Raw genomic sequence first — 17,245 nt, 5'->3', positions numbered from 1 at the left:
ATTTGGTCAATTCTAGTCCATGTCATCTTGGCTTCAGAAAAGAAAGTTCCCTCTCTTCCCAAGGGATTCTTTGTTCCCCAAATATTGACTAAGTCCAAGTTGTCTGTCATCTCAAAAAATCGACCACCATCCTTGGTGACTACCTGTCTTTGTGCCTTATCCATATTTGTAGATACTACTCCATTCATGTCCCCCATCAAGATCAGATTATAGTCCAAATAGTCCATTAAGGTCTCATGCAACTTTTTAAAGAATTCAGATTTCCCCTCATTCGGTGCATAAATTCCTACTATCAAAAATTTCTCTCCTTGAACTTGAATTTCAATTGCCACAAATCTTCCTTGATCGTCTTTAAAAATAAATTTCGGTGATAGTCTCTCCTTTGCATAAATCACAACTCCTCTTTTTTTAACTTTATCAAATGAAATAAACTCCTGTCCCAATCTCTTGTTAATCAATACTTTCCTGTGTAGCCTTATCACGTGTGTTTCCTGTAAGCAAATCAAGTCCGATTGTTCCTTTTTTAGTAAATGAAAAACACTTTTTCTGTTCCGAGGAGAATTGAGACCATTACAATTCCAACTTAACAGTTGCAGAGCCATGATGGGGTTACTTCGCTTTACCTCCAACTGCGCCAATTGTTTGTTCTTGTTCTGTCGGTGGTGTCACTTTCTCTGATCCATGCAATCCAAAAGATAAGTTTGCTATATCTAGTATTCCTTTTTCCAGTGCTTTTGGCTCTTCTCCGGATTCCGCTTCTTTCTGTAGATCTTCTCCGTGGTCCTTCAAAAACCTATCTTTGTCATTGACTGATCTTATTTTTATCTTTCTTCCTTTATATTTAAAGGACAGGCCTTGAGGGAATTCCCACCTAAAGATGATTCTATTACTTCTCAACAGGGCAACCAGATCTCCGTAGTTAAGCCTTAAGTCCAAAAGATGTTTTGGGATGTCCTTAAATATCTCCACACTTGAGTCGTAAATTTCTAAAGTCTTTTGGTAATGCAGATTCAAGATTTTGTCTCTCTCCTCTTTTGTTCGAAGGGTAATCAAGCAGTCTCTCACCTTGTTCTTCCTTCCTCCTCTTCCAAGTCTAAATGCACTCACTATCTTAAATTCTTCCTTCCCCAAATCCTGTTGCCAAAAATCTGCAAATTCCTGCGTAAGAAATTCAGTCAAGTTATCTTTCTCAAGTTCTGGTACAGCCCTGATTCTTAAATTTCTTTGTTTCTCCTTCAATTCAATCATAGACAGTGTCAAACCGTGGTCCTCGAGTTGCCTATAAATCGGTGGCAGTTGCTATATCTTTTGCTTCTTCGGCTGTCTTTCGGGTCAAAGCAGATTCCTGTAACAATTTTTCAATAGACTCTGTGTTGGTATTCACCTTCTGTCCCAAATTATTAATGCTTGTAGTGTTTTGGTCAATTTTAACTGATGCTTCAGCTGCTTGTTTATTTGTTTCAGCTACTTGTTTAGTTAAATTTCCCAAAGATTCATTAATTTTCCCTAGTGCCTGAGCCAAAACATCTTCGGACGACATTACTTTTAATTTAACTTGTGGAGGTGCAGGCCCTGGTAATCCAGATGGTCCAGAAGGGCCGGATGTTGAAGCTCTTCGCTGCGACACAGTATCTGTCCGATAGGGTCTGCCAGACCTAGTAGTTTTTTCCTGAGTCAATTCTAACTTTCCTCTTCCATCTGCCATAACACTCTCATGGGAGTCCAAGGTCGATCCCACGGCTAGAATTTGTTTTCGAATGGAAAATTCCCCTAGCCCAGTTGTTATTGTAGCAATGTCAAACCTCCTCTAGGGGGACACAGTAGCAGCCAAAGCTTGCAACTTTAAGAAAAGAAAATAGTCTTTATAAGTCCCTCAATTCACAGGGAAACAACAGTTTCAGTAGCACTTAATCAGTTACTTTAAGCAGTTACTTTAAAGCCAGGAGAAGTCCAGAAACTCTGTATCTCTCTTGCAGAGTTAGCTGTCAAAAGTCCTCTGCTTACCGATAGTGCTTTTCACAATGCGTCATTCCTTGTCTCAGGGCAGTCTGTTCCCAGGCTCTAAGTGGTGGATTTTAGCTTCCTTTCCCTCTTTTTTTTGCAGATAAATACAGTTCGAACCTTTCCCCCCTCCTCTCCTGCAATCCGGAGGGGAGATCACTTTCCTGATGTTAAGATTTAAGACTTTTTTCAAACGTCTTTCAGAGTTTCCGCTTACAGTCTCTTTGCTTTGATCTGTTTACAAGAAAGGAAGGCGGACTTCCTGTTTATATCTTCCCGCTTCGGTGCCGAATTAAGTTATTTCCCCCTTTAAATCCAATTTAATCCTACTCACGGGTAGTTACTTTTGAAGTCAGATTGTCCCAGGAAAAAGTCAGCATTCTCCAATAACGGCTGTGCGGCTTCACTCCGCGGAAGAAGCAGTCGACTCTCAGCACCGCGCCACTCACCCCATCTCGCTCCGGAGCCCTTAAATGGGTCCCTTCGCTGTTTGGGGGGCGCGCAAAAGGTGCCCGTCGAGTCCCCACGTTCACAGGCTTCACCCGCCTGTGATTTTTGAAGGGTCCCCGCTTCGCCGCAGCGGTCAGACCCGATCCCGCGGAGCTGGTCCCTCAGAAGCTCAGAGGGAATCCGCCATTACCGATGGCGCCAACCTGGAAGTCCTCACTCGACTGGTGACATTTTTAGGCCCTGCCATCTTGACTTTTGAGACATCTTTACATATAAGCCACCAGCAAATTTGTACCTGGCATTGCTAGGGAAGCAGAAGAAACCAAAGGATCAGTGCAGCTTCTAAAGGTTCCTTCCATGATTCAAAATGCCAGCCACTCATATCCAAAGAACAAACATGTCCAATTTGGTTCAAATCCATGCAGTTTTTTAAGGTTCATGGCATCCAGATGGTGTCCAATCGTATCAAAAAACAGCCAAAACTTGTAGCCCAATAGATGGAGAAGCAGGCTTAGCTTAGCTTAGTTTAGTTTAGCTTTTGCTGCTACACATGAGCAAATGTGATTTTACCCTCTCGTGTCTTTCTTCCTCTGTAATACAGGTCAATGGTATCCGGGCACACTTGCCCATTTATCTGAAGGATGGGAACTTGCAAATTTTGCAGGTTGGCACCTCTGTCATACTTTCCACTGACTTCCAGCTGAAGGTATCTTACGATTGGAGTCACCATCTCCGTGTCACCATCAGCAGTGCTTATCAGGATGCTGTCGGTGGCCTATGTGGGAATTATAACGAGAATCCCAACGATGACTTCGAAACCCCTGCAGGCACCACAGCCCCTAACATCCCGGCCTTTGGTGAAAGCTGGGAGGTGACGACTATTGGCAGCCTTTGCTGGCATGATTGCAATGGGCCATGTAAGCCTTGCGAATCCGATCAGGCCCAGAAGTATGAGTCAGAGGCCTACTGTGGTCTGCTAACCAAGGTTTCCAATGGCCCCTTTGCTTCTTGCCATGCCAAGGTGCCCCCCACAATCTACTTTACAAACTGTGTGTTTGACGTCTGCTCCACCGAAGGCAACAAGCAGTCCTTGTGTGATGCCCTGGCAGCCTATGCCGATGCCTGCCAGAGCGAGGGAGCCCAAATTGGTGACTGGAGAAGGGACTCTGGATGCTGTGAGTATGCAAAGCACGGAAAAGAAGGGGATGAACTAACTGAAGGGGGCCTTGTTTCAGATGGGGGTCTTAAAAGTGAGCGGTCTCCTAAATAACAAGCCACCGTTCCCAGGATTCTCTGGGGGAAATCATAATTCTTAAAGTGGTCTGAAAGTGCTATGAATGCATAGTGGGGATGTGATCCAATATAAATGCACAGTAGTGCACTCAGTGTAGGAACTGGGTGGCAGGGCAGAAGACCAGGCTCTCATTCTCAAGATTTGTATTCAGAATCCACCTGCTGTGTTAGTCCATGTTGTCAGTAGGGTCAACATAACATAACCACTGTGACCCACCCAACCCCTTCTCTTCCCTACAGACCTGGACTGCCCTCCGAACAGCCAGTACCAAACCTGCGGAACAGCCTGCCCAGCCACCTGCATGGATGACCAAATTCAAGGGCCAAAGCTCTGCCCAGCTGTGTGTGTCGAAGGCTGCCAGTGCCTTGAGGGTTTTGTGCTGAGCCAAGGATCATGCATCCCCAAGAGCAGCTGCGGTTGTCTGTATGAAGGGCGCCCCTATGCCCCCAATGAGGCTTTCTGGGCAGATGACATGTGCCAGAAGCGTTGTGTGTGCAACCCGACCAGGAGGGTGGTGGAGTGTGCAGCTAGTGCTTGCAAACCAACGGAACGGTGCCAAGTGGTCAAAGGCGTGCGGGGATGCTATTCGACTGGGAACAGCACCTGCTCTGCATCCGGGGATCCCCACTACTTGAGCTTTGACAAAAAGAGATTTGATTTCCAAGGGCCCTGTGCCTATGTGCTTGCTGAGGTTTTCAACGGACCCTTGGAACTGGAAGGGTTCAGTGTCTATGTTCAGAATGAATACCGGGGAAATACTGCTGTGACCTGGACCCGGAGTGTTCAAGTCAACGTCTATGATGTTGAGATTATAGTCAGCAGGCAATATTCTGGCAAAGTCTTGGTAAGTCTGGCTAAGAGTGGGATATCATTATGATAGTGATTAGTCCCCTCTGTTGCCATTTGCAGAGGACTGTTGCGTTGTGGCCACTGTCCGCTGGCTGAGAGCCAATGAAAACTAATTCTGACCACATCCTCCTCCCTATTAAGTTGTGGAAGGACCACACTGGGGCATATACCAGTGGGAGTTTGGCTTTCCAACCAGGCAAGAGCACTCAAGTTGGGTGCAAATCCGGGACTGGGTGTGTGAACGCAGAAAGGTCAAAGGTGTCAGATAGAGACTTGCACGGCCACACTAGACCCCTGGACTGGAGTTTGCCACACCTCCTGTTGAGATTATGGGGGTGGGAAACAAGAGCTCCAAATACCCTTTTCATTTTTTCAACAGCAGCATCTTCTCCTGTCTTCCTAGGTTGAAGGCTTGCTCACCTTCCTTCCCTATAGTGCAGCTGGAGGAAGCATCAAGTTATATAGGAGGGGCCAGGATGCTGTGATTGAGACTGACTTTGGCCTCTTGGTGACTTTTAACTGGGACAGCAAGGTGTCAGTCACGGTGCCCAACACCTATGCCGACATCCTGCGTGGCCTGTGTGGAAACTTCAACGGGAACCCTGAAGATGATGCCCTTGTGCCTGGGAGCATTCTCATTCCCGATAGGCCAGTATTTGGCGGCAGTGGAATTGAGAATATTGACCCAAAATGCAAGGAGATAGTGGACCCCAAATGCCCAGGGATAGAAGAATTAGCTGCCCAGCAGCGTGCAGCAGGCCAGGAATGTGGGCTTATTGTGGCCAAGGATGGGCCCTTCCGGGAGTGCCACGGCCAGGTTGATGAAGAGGGCGCCTTCCAAGATTGCATTTACGACTATTGTTTCTACAAGGGACGCTATGCCTTCATGTGTGCGGCCATCGCCAGCTATGCCGCAGACTGCCGAGCTGTTGGGGTCACCATATACCCCTGGAGGTCTGCAACCTTCTGCCGTGAGTGCTCCATTGTTTGAAGCAGTTCCTGCTAGGAAGGTCAAGTTCATTTCCAGCAGGGTCTAGGGGCATATAATGAGAGGAGGGAACAGTGCAGATAAAAGAACAGTTTAGAAACAGGGGAGAAGGAATGAGAGAAGAAAGAGGTAACTCTCCAAGTCCACCAGACAGACTTTCATCATCTCCTTTCTATGTTTCCCTTTTAACAAAGAAATCACTCTCAAATTGTCTATATAAACGCACACACTGACATGTTTAGTCAAATATATGTCTTGCCCAGGCTACAGGGCTTTAGGCAGATCCAGGCAACCATCCTTTAAAGTTGCAAAAGTTCATAGTCCAATTCAAAATACAGTGTGCTTTCTGCTGGAAAAGTGTGACAGGAAGAAGATTCCACTTTTGATTGTTCCCCCTCTTGCCTGAACAGGTGAGAGAATGATACCATACCATCCCCTGTTTGTGACTCTAGCAACCATGCACCTGTGATGTGGCTGCACATCAATCCTCTCTTAGCAGTGATGGCAGGATGTGTAGGGAGCAAGGCAGGGAGCTCAACAGTAGTTGGAGCCAGAAACAATGAGAAACAGAGACAACAAATTCTAGTTTTCTCCCCATCCTCCTCCTTGCAGGGTTTTACGGGGCAACACAAAGACTTAGGGGAAGGAAGCTGGCAGCTATTGCCACCCACTGCACTGGTTGGAAGTACGAAGGCACTCAGGTGGGGCTGGGTAAAGCCAGGCCGAGTTTGGTGGGGCAGGTCCACATTGTCCCAAATGGACTAGCCTCTACTTCTTTGTAGATGCAAGATTTGCACGAGACCACTAAAGCATAACACTGCCTAACCTCTGTTTTGCACTTGCAGCTCTACCCTGTCCGCTCAACAGTCACTATGAACATTGCGCCAAGGGCTGTGACCAGACCTGCAGCAGCCTGCATGTCCCGCCTCGATGCCCGGAGAAGTGCGAGGAGGGCTGTGTGTGCAATGAGGGCTTTGTCAGGAGCTCTGACACTTGCATCCCTATGTCTGAGTGTGGCTGCTTCTACAAGGGACGCTACTATCCAGCCTTGGAAGATTTCTATCCAACTTGCGAGGAACGTTGCAGGTGCCAGAATGGTGGAAATGTGGTGTGTGTTACCGCTCCCTGCACCCCCAATGAAGAATGCAAAACGGTGGAAGGGTACCGCAAGTGCCACGCAGTTGGAAATGCCACCTGCTCGTTAGTTGGTGACCTCTATCTGTCCTTCGATGGCCGAATCATTAACTTCCAGGGCACCTGCACCTACGTCTTAACCAAGCTGCAGAAGCCAACCCAGAGCTTGAAACCCTTAGTTGTTATCGTCAAGAATGAGCCTTGGGGCAATGGGGAGATCACACTTCCCACGATGGTCTATGTGGAGGTTCTTGACAAGCAGCTTGTTTTGCTGAGGAACAACTGGGGAGTAGTGCTGGTGAGTCTCTTCATGCTGCTAAATCGACAAGCTTGGTGGGGTGGGCGTTCATCTCCTACTCACTCTGTAACCAGGATCAGGCCACCCGCTAATCATCCTGAGATATTTGTCTATGGGTAAGAAGATTGTTTTGGAGATGATTTGCTCATCATTCTTCTTTTAGGGCCAGAGTAGAAGCAGTAGTTTCCACACACATAACTACTGTGTGAATGGTTCTAAGAAGTCAATTGCAGGCTCGGGAGCATGATCCAAGTTTGCACCCTGATGAGGGAATATGTGCAGTAGGGAAGCCTTACACATAATCAAATCACGCCCACGCACTGCTAAACTTTCAATCTGAATAATCCCCTCCCTGTGTTTGCTCCTTGCATTGGAAAAGAGATCCCATTTGAGTGAATGGAAGCTTTCCTTATCTAGCCCAACAGAAATACCAGCTGCAGATGACCCATCCTGTTTCGGGACTATGACAAAGACCATACCTCTCTCGCCGAGGTCCATTCCATATGAGCTTGCAATATATTTTCAAGTAGCCAGCTGCTAATTGTGTGAATGGCATCTTGGCTAGATTGGCCCTTATTCTGCATAGCACACCTTATTCAGTAGGCCAATCCCCTTTATTTCTCCAGGTGGATGGAGTATTTCAACGCCTCCCTGTGAATCTTTTGTCTGGGCAACTTAGAATCTTTCAGCACGGGATCGGTATCACAATAGACTCCACCTTTGGCTTTGCACTGACCTACGACCTGTATTCCCACGTGAGGGTCACTATTCCCAGCATCTACCAGGACTACGTAGGCGGCTTGTGTGGGAACTACAATGGAGACCAGAGTGACGATCTTCAGCTCCCTGATGGCACCGTGGTCACTGATGAGAATGAATTTGGTGCCGCCTGGAAAATTCCAGTTGTTGGCGTACCCTGCACGGATGGGTGTCGTGCAGAGGGCTGCTCAGTTTGTGCGGAGGAGAAGAAAGAAGCTTTCAAACAGCCCAGTTCCTGTGGGCTCCTCACTGCATCCAATGGTCCATTCAGTGCGTGCCATGCCATAGTGAACCCCGAGCCATATCTGAACAACTGCATCAATGACCTGTGTGTAGGAGGTGGTGACCAACAGATCCTGTGCCAGAGCCTCCAGAGCTACATGAAAGCCTGCCAGGAGGCCAGGGTCACTATTGAGCCTTGGAGAAGTGCAACCTTCTGCCGTGAGTAGCAAGAGAACCTTGATTCTGCTTTCCCTTCTTTCCAGTGGTGGTTGGTACCCACTGAGACAGGCAAGGCACAAGGCAAGGAGACTAGGAGTAAGTGGTGCCTGAGGCAATGAAGGGCAGAGCCATTGCCGACTTGTTGTAAGTAAAAAGGTGTTGCAAGCAAGCAAGGACCACTTGGGGGCTGACTGAGGTTGTTGGGCTAGCATCTCATCATCTCTAACAGATCAACCTCCATTGCTTTCTTTCACTTGTCCAAGGGGTAAATCTCATTGGTCCTGTGACCTGGTCTTTTTGTTGACTAGCATTGCTCTGGCCAGCATCACATATGCGCATCCAAAGCAGGCAGGTTTAATTCTGCTGCTTCTGCTATATGCGGGACCCCCCCCCCCCCGATTAACCCTCTGTGTCCTTTTTCTTGCAGCCGTGACTTGCCCTGCCAACAGTTATTATACCACTTGTTCCAACATCTGTGAAACCAACTGTGCTGGACTGACTGACCACATTCGATGCCCGGAATACTGTGTCGAGGGCTGCCAGTGTGATCCTGGCTTCTTCTTTGATGGCCTCAAATGCATCTCCTTGGATGAGTGTGGCTGCTTTGAGCGTGGCAGATATTTCCCGGTATGTGGAGAGTGAGGCAGTGGTGGTGATGGGGATAGTTTTTGATTTCCTATACACAACCCTTTTTGTCAGCCATCTCTGGTTAAACTATGGAATTCACTCCCACAAGAGGCAGTGGTGGCCACTAACTTGAATGGTTGTGAAAGAGGATTAGACATATTTCCAGAACAGAAAGCTATTCATGGCTATTAGTCACCATTAGCTAGCTTCTATCTCTGCTGCTAGAGCAAGAATGTTGTTGTACTCAGATTCGGCTTGCAAACTTCTTATACGGCTTCTTGTTGGCCACCATGGGAACAGAATTCTGGTCTCGATGCCCAGTGGCCACATCAAGCCTGGCTTGTCTTTCGTTTTCAATGGTGGTTTCCTTTACTATGAAAATCTTTCTTTTCCAAGTGGTCCTAGGCTGTGTTCTCTGACGCTTTCCCCCTGTATACCAGTGTTATCTCTTGATCCCTAGCCTAACGAACCCGTGGTGCTCAATGACTGTAAGGAGAAATGCATCTGCACTGCAGCTGGAGGGTTCACGTGTGAGGCCATCACTTGCCAAGGAGAAGAAACTTGCGAGGTGATTGATGGCGTCATGCAATGCCACAAGAAAGGTGACTTGTGATGATTACTTTTCTAAATGAACAGAGGGATTTTTGGATTCCCTGTATTCTCTTGGATTCCTGCGAAATAGGCAAGGAGTGCTGGGCATTATGAATTCAGCCCTCCACTGGTGGCAACGGGCACTTCCTTTGAAACGTAAAAAGCACTTTCAGAGAGGCAATATTTGTCAAGACTGTAGCAGCACATAGAGACAGAATTGAACGTTCCCTCCCCACGGTTCCAGAACTGTGTTGGCCTCCTCAGTGCTGCTGTGAAGGGAAGAGTGATTCATTGTAATCTTATAGCAAGTTGTGAGAGATGTGACCCCCCTCATCTGTTTGCTTGCAGAATTATTAAATTATTATTCTCTTCTTTCATTTTTAAAGTAGGGTTTCCAATTTTGAATCCCTGGATTTAGGGATATTAGATGCAATAGTGTATCAGAAGTTAGAAACCTGATATTCTTTCAATAATATTAATAATGATGATGTAGGAAGCTTTCCCTCAACTCCAATAGGTTTACAGACAACTAACTTTCTCCCTCCTGTCCTTAGTTGTACCACCACCCAGCTGTACCATTGTAAAGTGCCGAAGAGGAATGGTGTGCAAGATGATAAATGGTCAACCGCACTGTGTGCCATCCTCTAATGCTACCTGCTGGGGTATGGGTGACCCACACTACAATACTTTTGACGGACGCAAGTATGACTTCCAAGGCACTTGCACCTATACTATTGTCAAAACACGTGCTGAAAGCTTCAGACTTCCATCTTTCCATATCTTTGCCAAGAATGAAAACCGGGGGAACAAAGCAGTGTCCTATGTGTCCGTGGTGACAACTGAGGTTTATGGGTATACCATCACCATGACCAGATCAGAAATTGGGTTTGTACAGGTGAGTACTGATCGATTCAGAGTTGATTCAAAAGGCAAGTTCAATGCTACTTACGAGTCCATGACGGCCATGGAGCTGATGGTTACTGCACAAGTTGTAAAACAAAGATTGGTGACATTTTTAGGCCCTGCCATCTTGACTTATGAGACATCTTTACATATAAGCCACCAGCAAATTTGTACCTGGCATTGCTAGGGAAGCAGAAGAAACCAAAGGATCAGTGCAGCTTCTAAAGGTTCCTTCCATGATTCAAAATGCCAGCCACTCATATCCGAAGAAAGAGGAAAACCTGCTCATGGATCTCAGGAACAAGCATGTCCAATTTGGTTCAAATCCATGAAGTTTTTTAAGGTTCGTGGCATCCAGATGGTGCCCAATCGTATCCAAAAATAGCCAAAACCTGTAGTCCAATAGAAGCTTAGCTTAGTTTAGCTTCTGCTGCTACACATGAGCAAAAGGTGATTTTACACTCTTGTGTCTTTCTTCCTCTGTAATACAGGTCAATGGTATCCGGGCACACTTGCCCATTTATCTGAAGGGTGGGAACTTGCAAATTTTGCAGGTTGGCACTTCTGTCATACTTTCCACGGATTTCCAGCTGAAGGTATCTTACGATTGGAGTCACCATCTCCGTGTCACCATCAGCAGTGCTTATCAGGAGGCTGTCGGTGGCTTATGTGGGAATTATAACGAGAATCCCAGCGATGACTTCGAAACCCCTGCAGGCACCACAGCCCCTAACATCCCGGCCTTTGGTGAAAGCTGGGAGGTGACGACTATTGGCAGCCTTTGCTGGCATGATTGCAATGGGCCATGTAAGCCTTGCGAATCCGATCAGGCCCAGAAGTATGAGTCAGAGGCCTACTGTGGTCTGCTAACCAAGGTTTCCAATGGTCCCTTTGCTTTTTGCCATGCCAAGGTGCCCCCCACAATCTACTTTACAAACTGTGTGTTTGACGTCTGCTCCACCGAAGGCAACAAACAGTCCTTGTGTGATGCCCTGGCAGCCTATGCCGATGCCTGCCAGAGCGAGGGAGCCCAAATTGGTGACTGGAGAAGGGACTCTGGATGCTGTGAGTATGCAAAGCACGGAAAAGAAGGGGATGAACTAACTGAAGGGGGCCTTGTTTCAGATGGGGGTCTTAAAGGTGAGCGGTCTCCTAAATAACAAGCCACCGTTCCCAGGATTCTCTGGGGGAAATCATAATTCTTAAAGTGGTCTAAAAGTGCTATGAATGCATAGTGGGGATGTGATCCAATATAAATGCACAGTAGTGCACTCAGTGTAGGAACTGGGTGGCAGGGCAGAAGACCAGGCTCTCATTCTCAAGATTTGTATTCAGAATCCACCTGCTGTGTTAGTCCATGTTGCCAGTAGGGTCAACATAACATCACCACTGTGACCCACCCAACCCCTTCTCTTCCCTACAGACCTGGACTGCCCTCCGAACAGCCAGTACCAAACCTGCGGAACAGCCTGCCCAGCCACCTGCATGGATGACCAAATTCAAGGGCCAAAGCTCTGCCCAGCTGTGTGTGTCGAAGGCTGCCAGTGCCTTGAGGGTTTTGTGCTGAGCCAAGGATCATGCATCCCCAAGAGCAGCTGCGGTTGTCTGTACGAAGGGCGCCCCTATGCCCCCAATGAGGCTTTCTGGGCGGATGACATGTGCCAGAAGCGTTGTGTGTGCAACCCGACCAGGAGGGTGGTGGAGTGTGCAGCTAGTGCTTGCAAACCAACGGAACGGTGCCAAGTGGTCAAAGGCGTGCGGGGATGCTATCCGACTGGGAACAGCACCTGCTCTGCATCCGGGGATCCCCACTACTTGAGCTTTGACAAAAAGAGATTTGATTTCCAAGGGCCCTGTGTCTATGTGCTTGCTGAGGTTTTCAACAGACCCCTGGAACTCGAAGGGTTCAGTGTCTATGTTCAAAATGAATACCGGGGAAATACTGCTGTGACCTGGACCCGGAGTGTTCAAGTCAACGTCTATGATGTTGAGATTATAGTCAGCAGGCAACATCCCGGCAAAGTCTTGGTGAGTCTGGCTAACAGTGGGATATCATTATGGTTATGATTAGTCCCCTCTGGTGCCATTTGCAGAGGACTGTTGCGTTGTGGCCACTGTCCGCTGGCTGACAGCCAACGAAAACTAATTCTGACCACATCCTCCTCCCTATTAAGTTGTGGAAGGACCACACTGGGGCATATACCAGTGGGAGTTTGGCTTTCCAACCAGGCAAGAGCACTCAAGGGGGGTGCAAATCCGGGACTGGGTGTGTGAATGCAGAAAGGTCAAAGGTGTCAGATAGAGACTTGCACGGCTACACTAGACCCCTGGACTGGAGTTTGCCACACCTCCTGTTGAGATTATGGGGGTGGGAAACAAGAGCTCCAAATACCCTTTTCATTTTTTCAACAGCAGCATCTTCTCCTGTCTTCCTAGGTTGAAGGCTTGCTCACCTTCCTTCCCTATAGTGCAGCTGGAGGAAGCATCAAGTTATATAGGAGGGGCCAGGATGCTGTGATTGAGACTGACTTTGGCCTCATGGTGACCTTTAACTGGGACAGCAAGGTGTCAGTCACGGTGCCCAACACCTATGCCGACATCCTGCGTGGCCTGTGTGGAAACTTCAACGGGAACCCTGAAGATGATGCCCTTGTGCCTGGGAGCATTCTCATTCCCGATAGGCCAGTATTTGGCGGCAGTGGAATTGAGAACATTGACCCAAAATGCAAGGAGATAGTGGACCTCAAATGTCCAGGGATGGAAGAATTAGCTGCCCAGCAGCGTGCAGCAGGCCAGGAATGTGGGCTTATTGTGGCCAAGGATGGGCCCTTCCGGGAGTGCCACGGCCAGGTTGACGAAGAGGGCGCCTTCCAAGATTGCATTTACGACTATTGTTTCTACAAGGGACGCTATGCCTTCATGTGTGCGGCCATTGCCAGCTATGCCGCAGACTGCCGAGCTGTTGGGGTCACCATATACCCCTGGAGGTCTGCAACCTTCTGCCGTGAGTGCTCCATTGTTTGAAGCAGTTCCTGCTAGGAAGGTCAAGTTCATTTCCAGCAGGGTCTAGGGGCAGATAATGAGAGGAGGGAACAGTGCAGATAAAAGAACAGTTTAGAAACAGGGGAGAAGGAATGAGAGAAGAAAGAGGTAACTCTCCAAGCCCACCAGACAGACTTTCATCATCTCCCTTCTATGTTTCCCTTTTAACAAAGAAATCACTCTCAAATTGTCTATATAAACGCACACACTGACATGTTTAGTCAAATATATGTCTTGCCCAGGCTACAGGGCTTTAGACAGATCCAGGCAACCATCCTTTAAATTTGCAAAAGTTCATAGTCCAATTCAAAATACAGTGTCCTCTCTGCTGGAAAAGTGTGACAGGAAGAAGAAGATTCCACTTTTGATTGTTCCCCCTCCTGCCAGAAATGGTGAGAGAATATGATATCATACCATCCCCTGTTTGTGACTCTAGCAACCATGCACCTGTGATGTGGCTGCACATCGATCCTCTCTTAGCAGTGATGGCAGGATGTGTAGGGAGCAAGGCAGGGAGCTCAACAGTAGTTGGAGCCAGAAACAATGAGAAACAGAGACAACAAATTCTAGTTTTCTCCCCATCCTCCTCCTTGCAGGGTTTTACGGGGCAACACAAAGACTTAGGGGAAGGAAGCTGGCAGTTATTGCCACCCACTGCACTGTTTGAAAGTAAGAAAGCACTCAGGTGGGGCTGCGTAAAGCCAGGCCGAGTTTGGTGGGGCAGGTCCACATTGTCCCGAATGGACCAGCCTCTACTTCTTTGTAGATGCAAGATTTGAATGAGACCACTAAAGCATAACACTGCCTAACCTCTCTGTTTTGCACTTGCAGCCCTACCCTGTCCGCTCAACAGTCACTATGAACATTGCGCCAAGGGCTGTGACCAGACCTGCAGCAGCCTGCATGTCCTGCCTCAATGCGCGGAGAAGTGTGAGGAGGGCTGTGTCTGCAATGAGGGTTTTGTCAGGAGCACTGACACTTGCGTCCCTATGTCTGAGTGTGGCTGCTTCTACAAGGGACGCTACTATCCAGCCTTGGAAGATTTCTATCCAACTTGCGAAGAACGTTGCAGGTGCCAGGCTGGTGGAAATGTGGTGTGTGTTACTGCTCCCTGCACCCCCAATGAAGAATGCAAAACGGTGGAAGGGTACCGCAAGTGCCACGCAGTTGGAAATGCCACCTGCTCGTTGGTTGGTGACCTCTATCTGTCCTTCGATGGCCGAATCATTAACTTCAAGGGTACCTGCACCTACTTCTTAACCAAGCTGCAGAAGCCAACCCAAAGCTTGAAACCCCTAGTTGTTATTGTCGAGAATGAGTCTTGGGGCAATGGGGAGATCACACTTCCCACGATGGTCTATGTGGAGGTCCTTGACAAGCAGCTTGTTTTGCTGAGGAACAACTGGGGAGTAGTGCTGGTGAGTCTCTTTATGCTGCTAAATCGACAAGCTTGGTGGGGTGGGCGTTCATCTCCTACTCACTCTGTAACCAGGATCAGGCCACCCACTAATCATCCTGAGATATTTGCCTATGGGTTAGAAGATTGTTTTGGAGATGATTTGCTCATCATTCTTCTTTTAGGGCCAGAGTAGAAGCAGTAGTTTCCACACACATAACTACTGTGTGAATGGTTCTAAGAAGTCAATTGCAGGCTCGGGAGCATGATCCAAGTTTGCACCCTGATGAGGGAATATGTGCAGTAGGGAAGCCTTACACATAATCAAATCACGCCCACGCACTGCTAAACTTTCAATCTGAATAATCCCCTCCCTGTGTTTGCTCCTTGCATTGGAAAAGAGATCCCATTTGAGTGAATGGAAGCTTTCCTTATCTAGCCCAACAGAAATACCAGCTGCAGATGACCCATCCTGTTTCGGGACTATGACAAAGACCATACCTCTCTCGCCGAGGTCCATTCCATATGAGCTTGCAATATATTTTCAAGTAGCCAGCTGCTAATTGTGTGAATGGCATCTTGACTAGATTGGCCCTTATTCTGCATAGCACACCCTACTCAGTAGGCCAATCCCCTTTATTTCTCCAGGTGGATGGAGTATTTCAACGCCTCCCTGTGAATCTTTTGTCTGGGCAACTTAGAATCTTTCAGCACGGGATCAGTATCACAATAGACTCCACCTTTGGCTTTGCACTGACCTACGACCTGTATTCCCACGTGAGGGTCACTATTCCCAGCATCTACCAGGACTACGTAGGCGGCTTGTGTGGGAACTACAATGGAGACCAGAGTGACGATCTTCAGCTCCCTGATGGCACCGTGGTCACTGATGTGAATGAATTTGGTGCCTCCTGGAAAATTCCAGTCCTCGGCGTATCCTGCACGGATGGGTGTGGTGCAGAGGGCTGCTTAGTTTGTGAGGAGGAGAAGAAAGAAGCTTTCAAACAGCCCAGCTCCTGTGGGCTCCTCACTGCATCCAATGGTCCATTCAGTGCGTGCCATGCCATAGTGAACCCCGAGCCATATCTGGACAACTGCATCAATGACCTGTGTGTAGGAGGTGGTGACCAACAGATCCTGTGCCAGAGCCTCCAGAGCTACATGAAAGCCTGCCAGGAGGCCAGGGTCACTATTGAGCCTTGGAGAAGTGCAACCTTCTGCCGTGAGTACCAAGAGAACCTTGATTCTGCTTTCCCTTCTTTCCAGTGGTGGTTGGTACCCACTAAGACAGGCAAGGCACAAGGCAAGGAGACTAGGAGTAAGTGGTGCCTGAGGCAATGACGAGCAGAGCCATTGCCAACTTGTTGTAAGTAAAAAGGTGTTGTAAGCAAGCAAGTACCACTTGGGGTCTGACTGAGGTTGTTAGGCTAGCATCTTATCATCTCTAACGGATCAACCTCCATTGCTTCCTTCCACTTGTCCAAGGGGTAAATCTCATTGGTGCTGTGACCTGGTCTTTTTGTTGACCAGCATTGCTCTGGCTAGCATCACATGTGCCCATCGAAAGCAGGCAGGTTTAATTCTGCTGCTTCTGCTATATGCGGGACCCCCCGATTAACCCTCTGTGTCCCTTTTCTTGCAGCGGTGACTTGCCCTGCCAACAGTTATTATACCACTTGTTCCAACATCTGTGAAACCAACTGTGCTGGACTGACTGACCACATTCGATGCCCGGAATACTGTGTCGAGGGCTGCCAGTGTGATTCTGGCTTCTTCTTTGATGGCCTCAAATGCATCTCCTTGGATGAGTGTGGCTGCTTTGAGCGTGGCAGATATTTCCCGGTATGTGGAGAGGGAGGCAGTGGTGGTGATGGGGATAGTATTTGATTTCCTATACACAACCCTTTTTGTCAGCCATCTCTGGTTAAACTATGGAATTCACTCCCACAAGAGGCAGTGGTGGCCACTAACTTGAATGGTTGTGAAAGAGGATTAGACATATTTCCAGAACAGAAATCTATCCATGGCTATTAGTCACCATGGCTAGCTTCTATCTCTGCTGCTGGAGCAAGAATGTTGTTGTACTCAGATTCGGCTTGCAGGCTTCCTATAGGGCTTCTTGTTGGCTACCATGGGAACAGAATTCTGGTCTCGATGCCCAGTGCCCAGATCAAGTCCAGCTCGTCTTGAGTTTTCAGTGATGGTTTCCTTTACTATGGAAATCTTTCTTTTCCAAGTGGTCCTAGGCTGTGTTCTCTGACGCTTTCCCCCTGTATACCAGTGTTATCTCTTGATCCCTAGCCTAATGAACCTGTGGTGCTCAATGACTGCAAGGAGAAATGCATCTGCACTGCAGTTGGAGGGTTCAGGTGTGAGGCCATCACTTGCCAAGGAGAAGAAACTTGCGAGGTGATCGATGGCATCATGCGATGCAACAGGATAGGTAACTTTTGATGATTGCTTGTTCTTGTG

At 48.0% G+C, this 17,245-nt stretch overlaps 2 protein-coding genes across 2 annotated transcripts in view; both read left to right on the top strand.

The window, feature by feature from the left end:
• The window catches only part of LOC308591540 (IgGFc-binding protein-like), a gene marked incomplete at its 3' end in the record, with an annotated part of 27,117 nt that extends 12,764 nt beyond the window's left edge, over nt 1-14,353 (top strand). Inside the window, exons 5-18 of the mRNA XM_081202308.1 lie at nt 3,053-3,626; nt 3,985-4,589; nt 4,998-5,565; nt 6,195-6,293; nt 6,428-7,014; nt 7,641-8,214; nt 8,642-8,841; nt 9,302-9,443; nt 9,987-10,327; nt 10,827-11,400; nt 11,759-12,363; nt 12,772-13,339; nt 14,209-14,295; nt 14,334-14,353. Coding sequence (XP_081058434.1) covers nt 3,053-3,626; nt 3,985-4,589; nt 4,998-5,565; nt 6,195-6,293; nt 6,428-7,014; nt 7,641-8,214; nt 8,642-8,841; nt 9,302-9,443; nt 9,987-10,327; nt 10,827-11,400; nt 11,759-12,363; nt 12,772-13,339; nt 14,209-14,295; nt 14,334-14,353 — 5,544 coding nt within the window. The remainder of the gene's footprint in view (nt 1-3,052; nt 3,627-3,984; nt 4,590-4,997; nt 5,566-6,194; nt 6,294-6,427; nt 7,015-7,640; nt 8,215-8,641; nt 8,842-9,301; nt 9,444-9,986; nt 10,328-10,826; nt 11,401-11,758; nt 12,364-12,771; nt 13,340-14,208; nt 14,296-14,333) is intronic.
• LOC308592243 (IgGFc-binding protein-like) lies at nt 14,353-17,245 on the top strand. The gene is made up of 4 exons (XM_081203554.1): nt 14,353-14,795; nt 15,422-15,995; nt 16,416-16,615; nt 17,075-17,245. Exons 1-4 carry the CDS (start codon nt 14,367-14,369, stop codon nt 17,225-17,227), a joined length of 1,356 nt encoding a protein of 451 aa, XP_081059680.1. The 5' UTR covers nt 14,353-14,366; the 3' UTR covers nt 17,228-17,245.

Source organism: Podarcis bocagei, assembly GCF_964188305.1.
Source record: "Podarcis bocagei genome assembly, chromosome: 7".
Classification (NCBI taxonomy): Eukaryota; Metazoa; Chordata; class Lepidosauria; order Squamata; family Lacertidae; genus Podarcis; species Podarcis bocagei.
The sequence above is the reverse complement of the archived record's forward strand: the minus strand, read 5'-3'. Positions and strand labels throughout refer to the sequence as shown.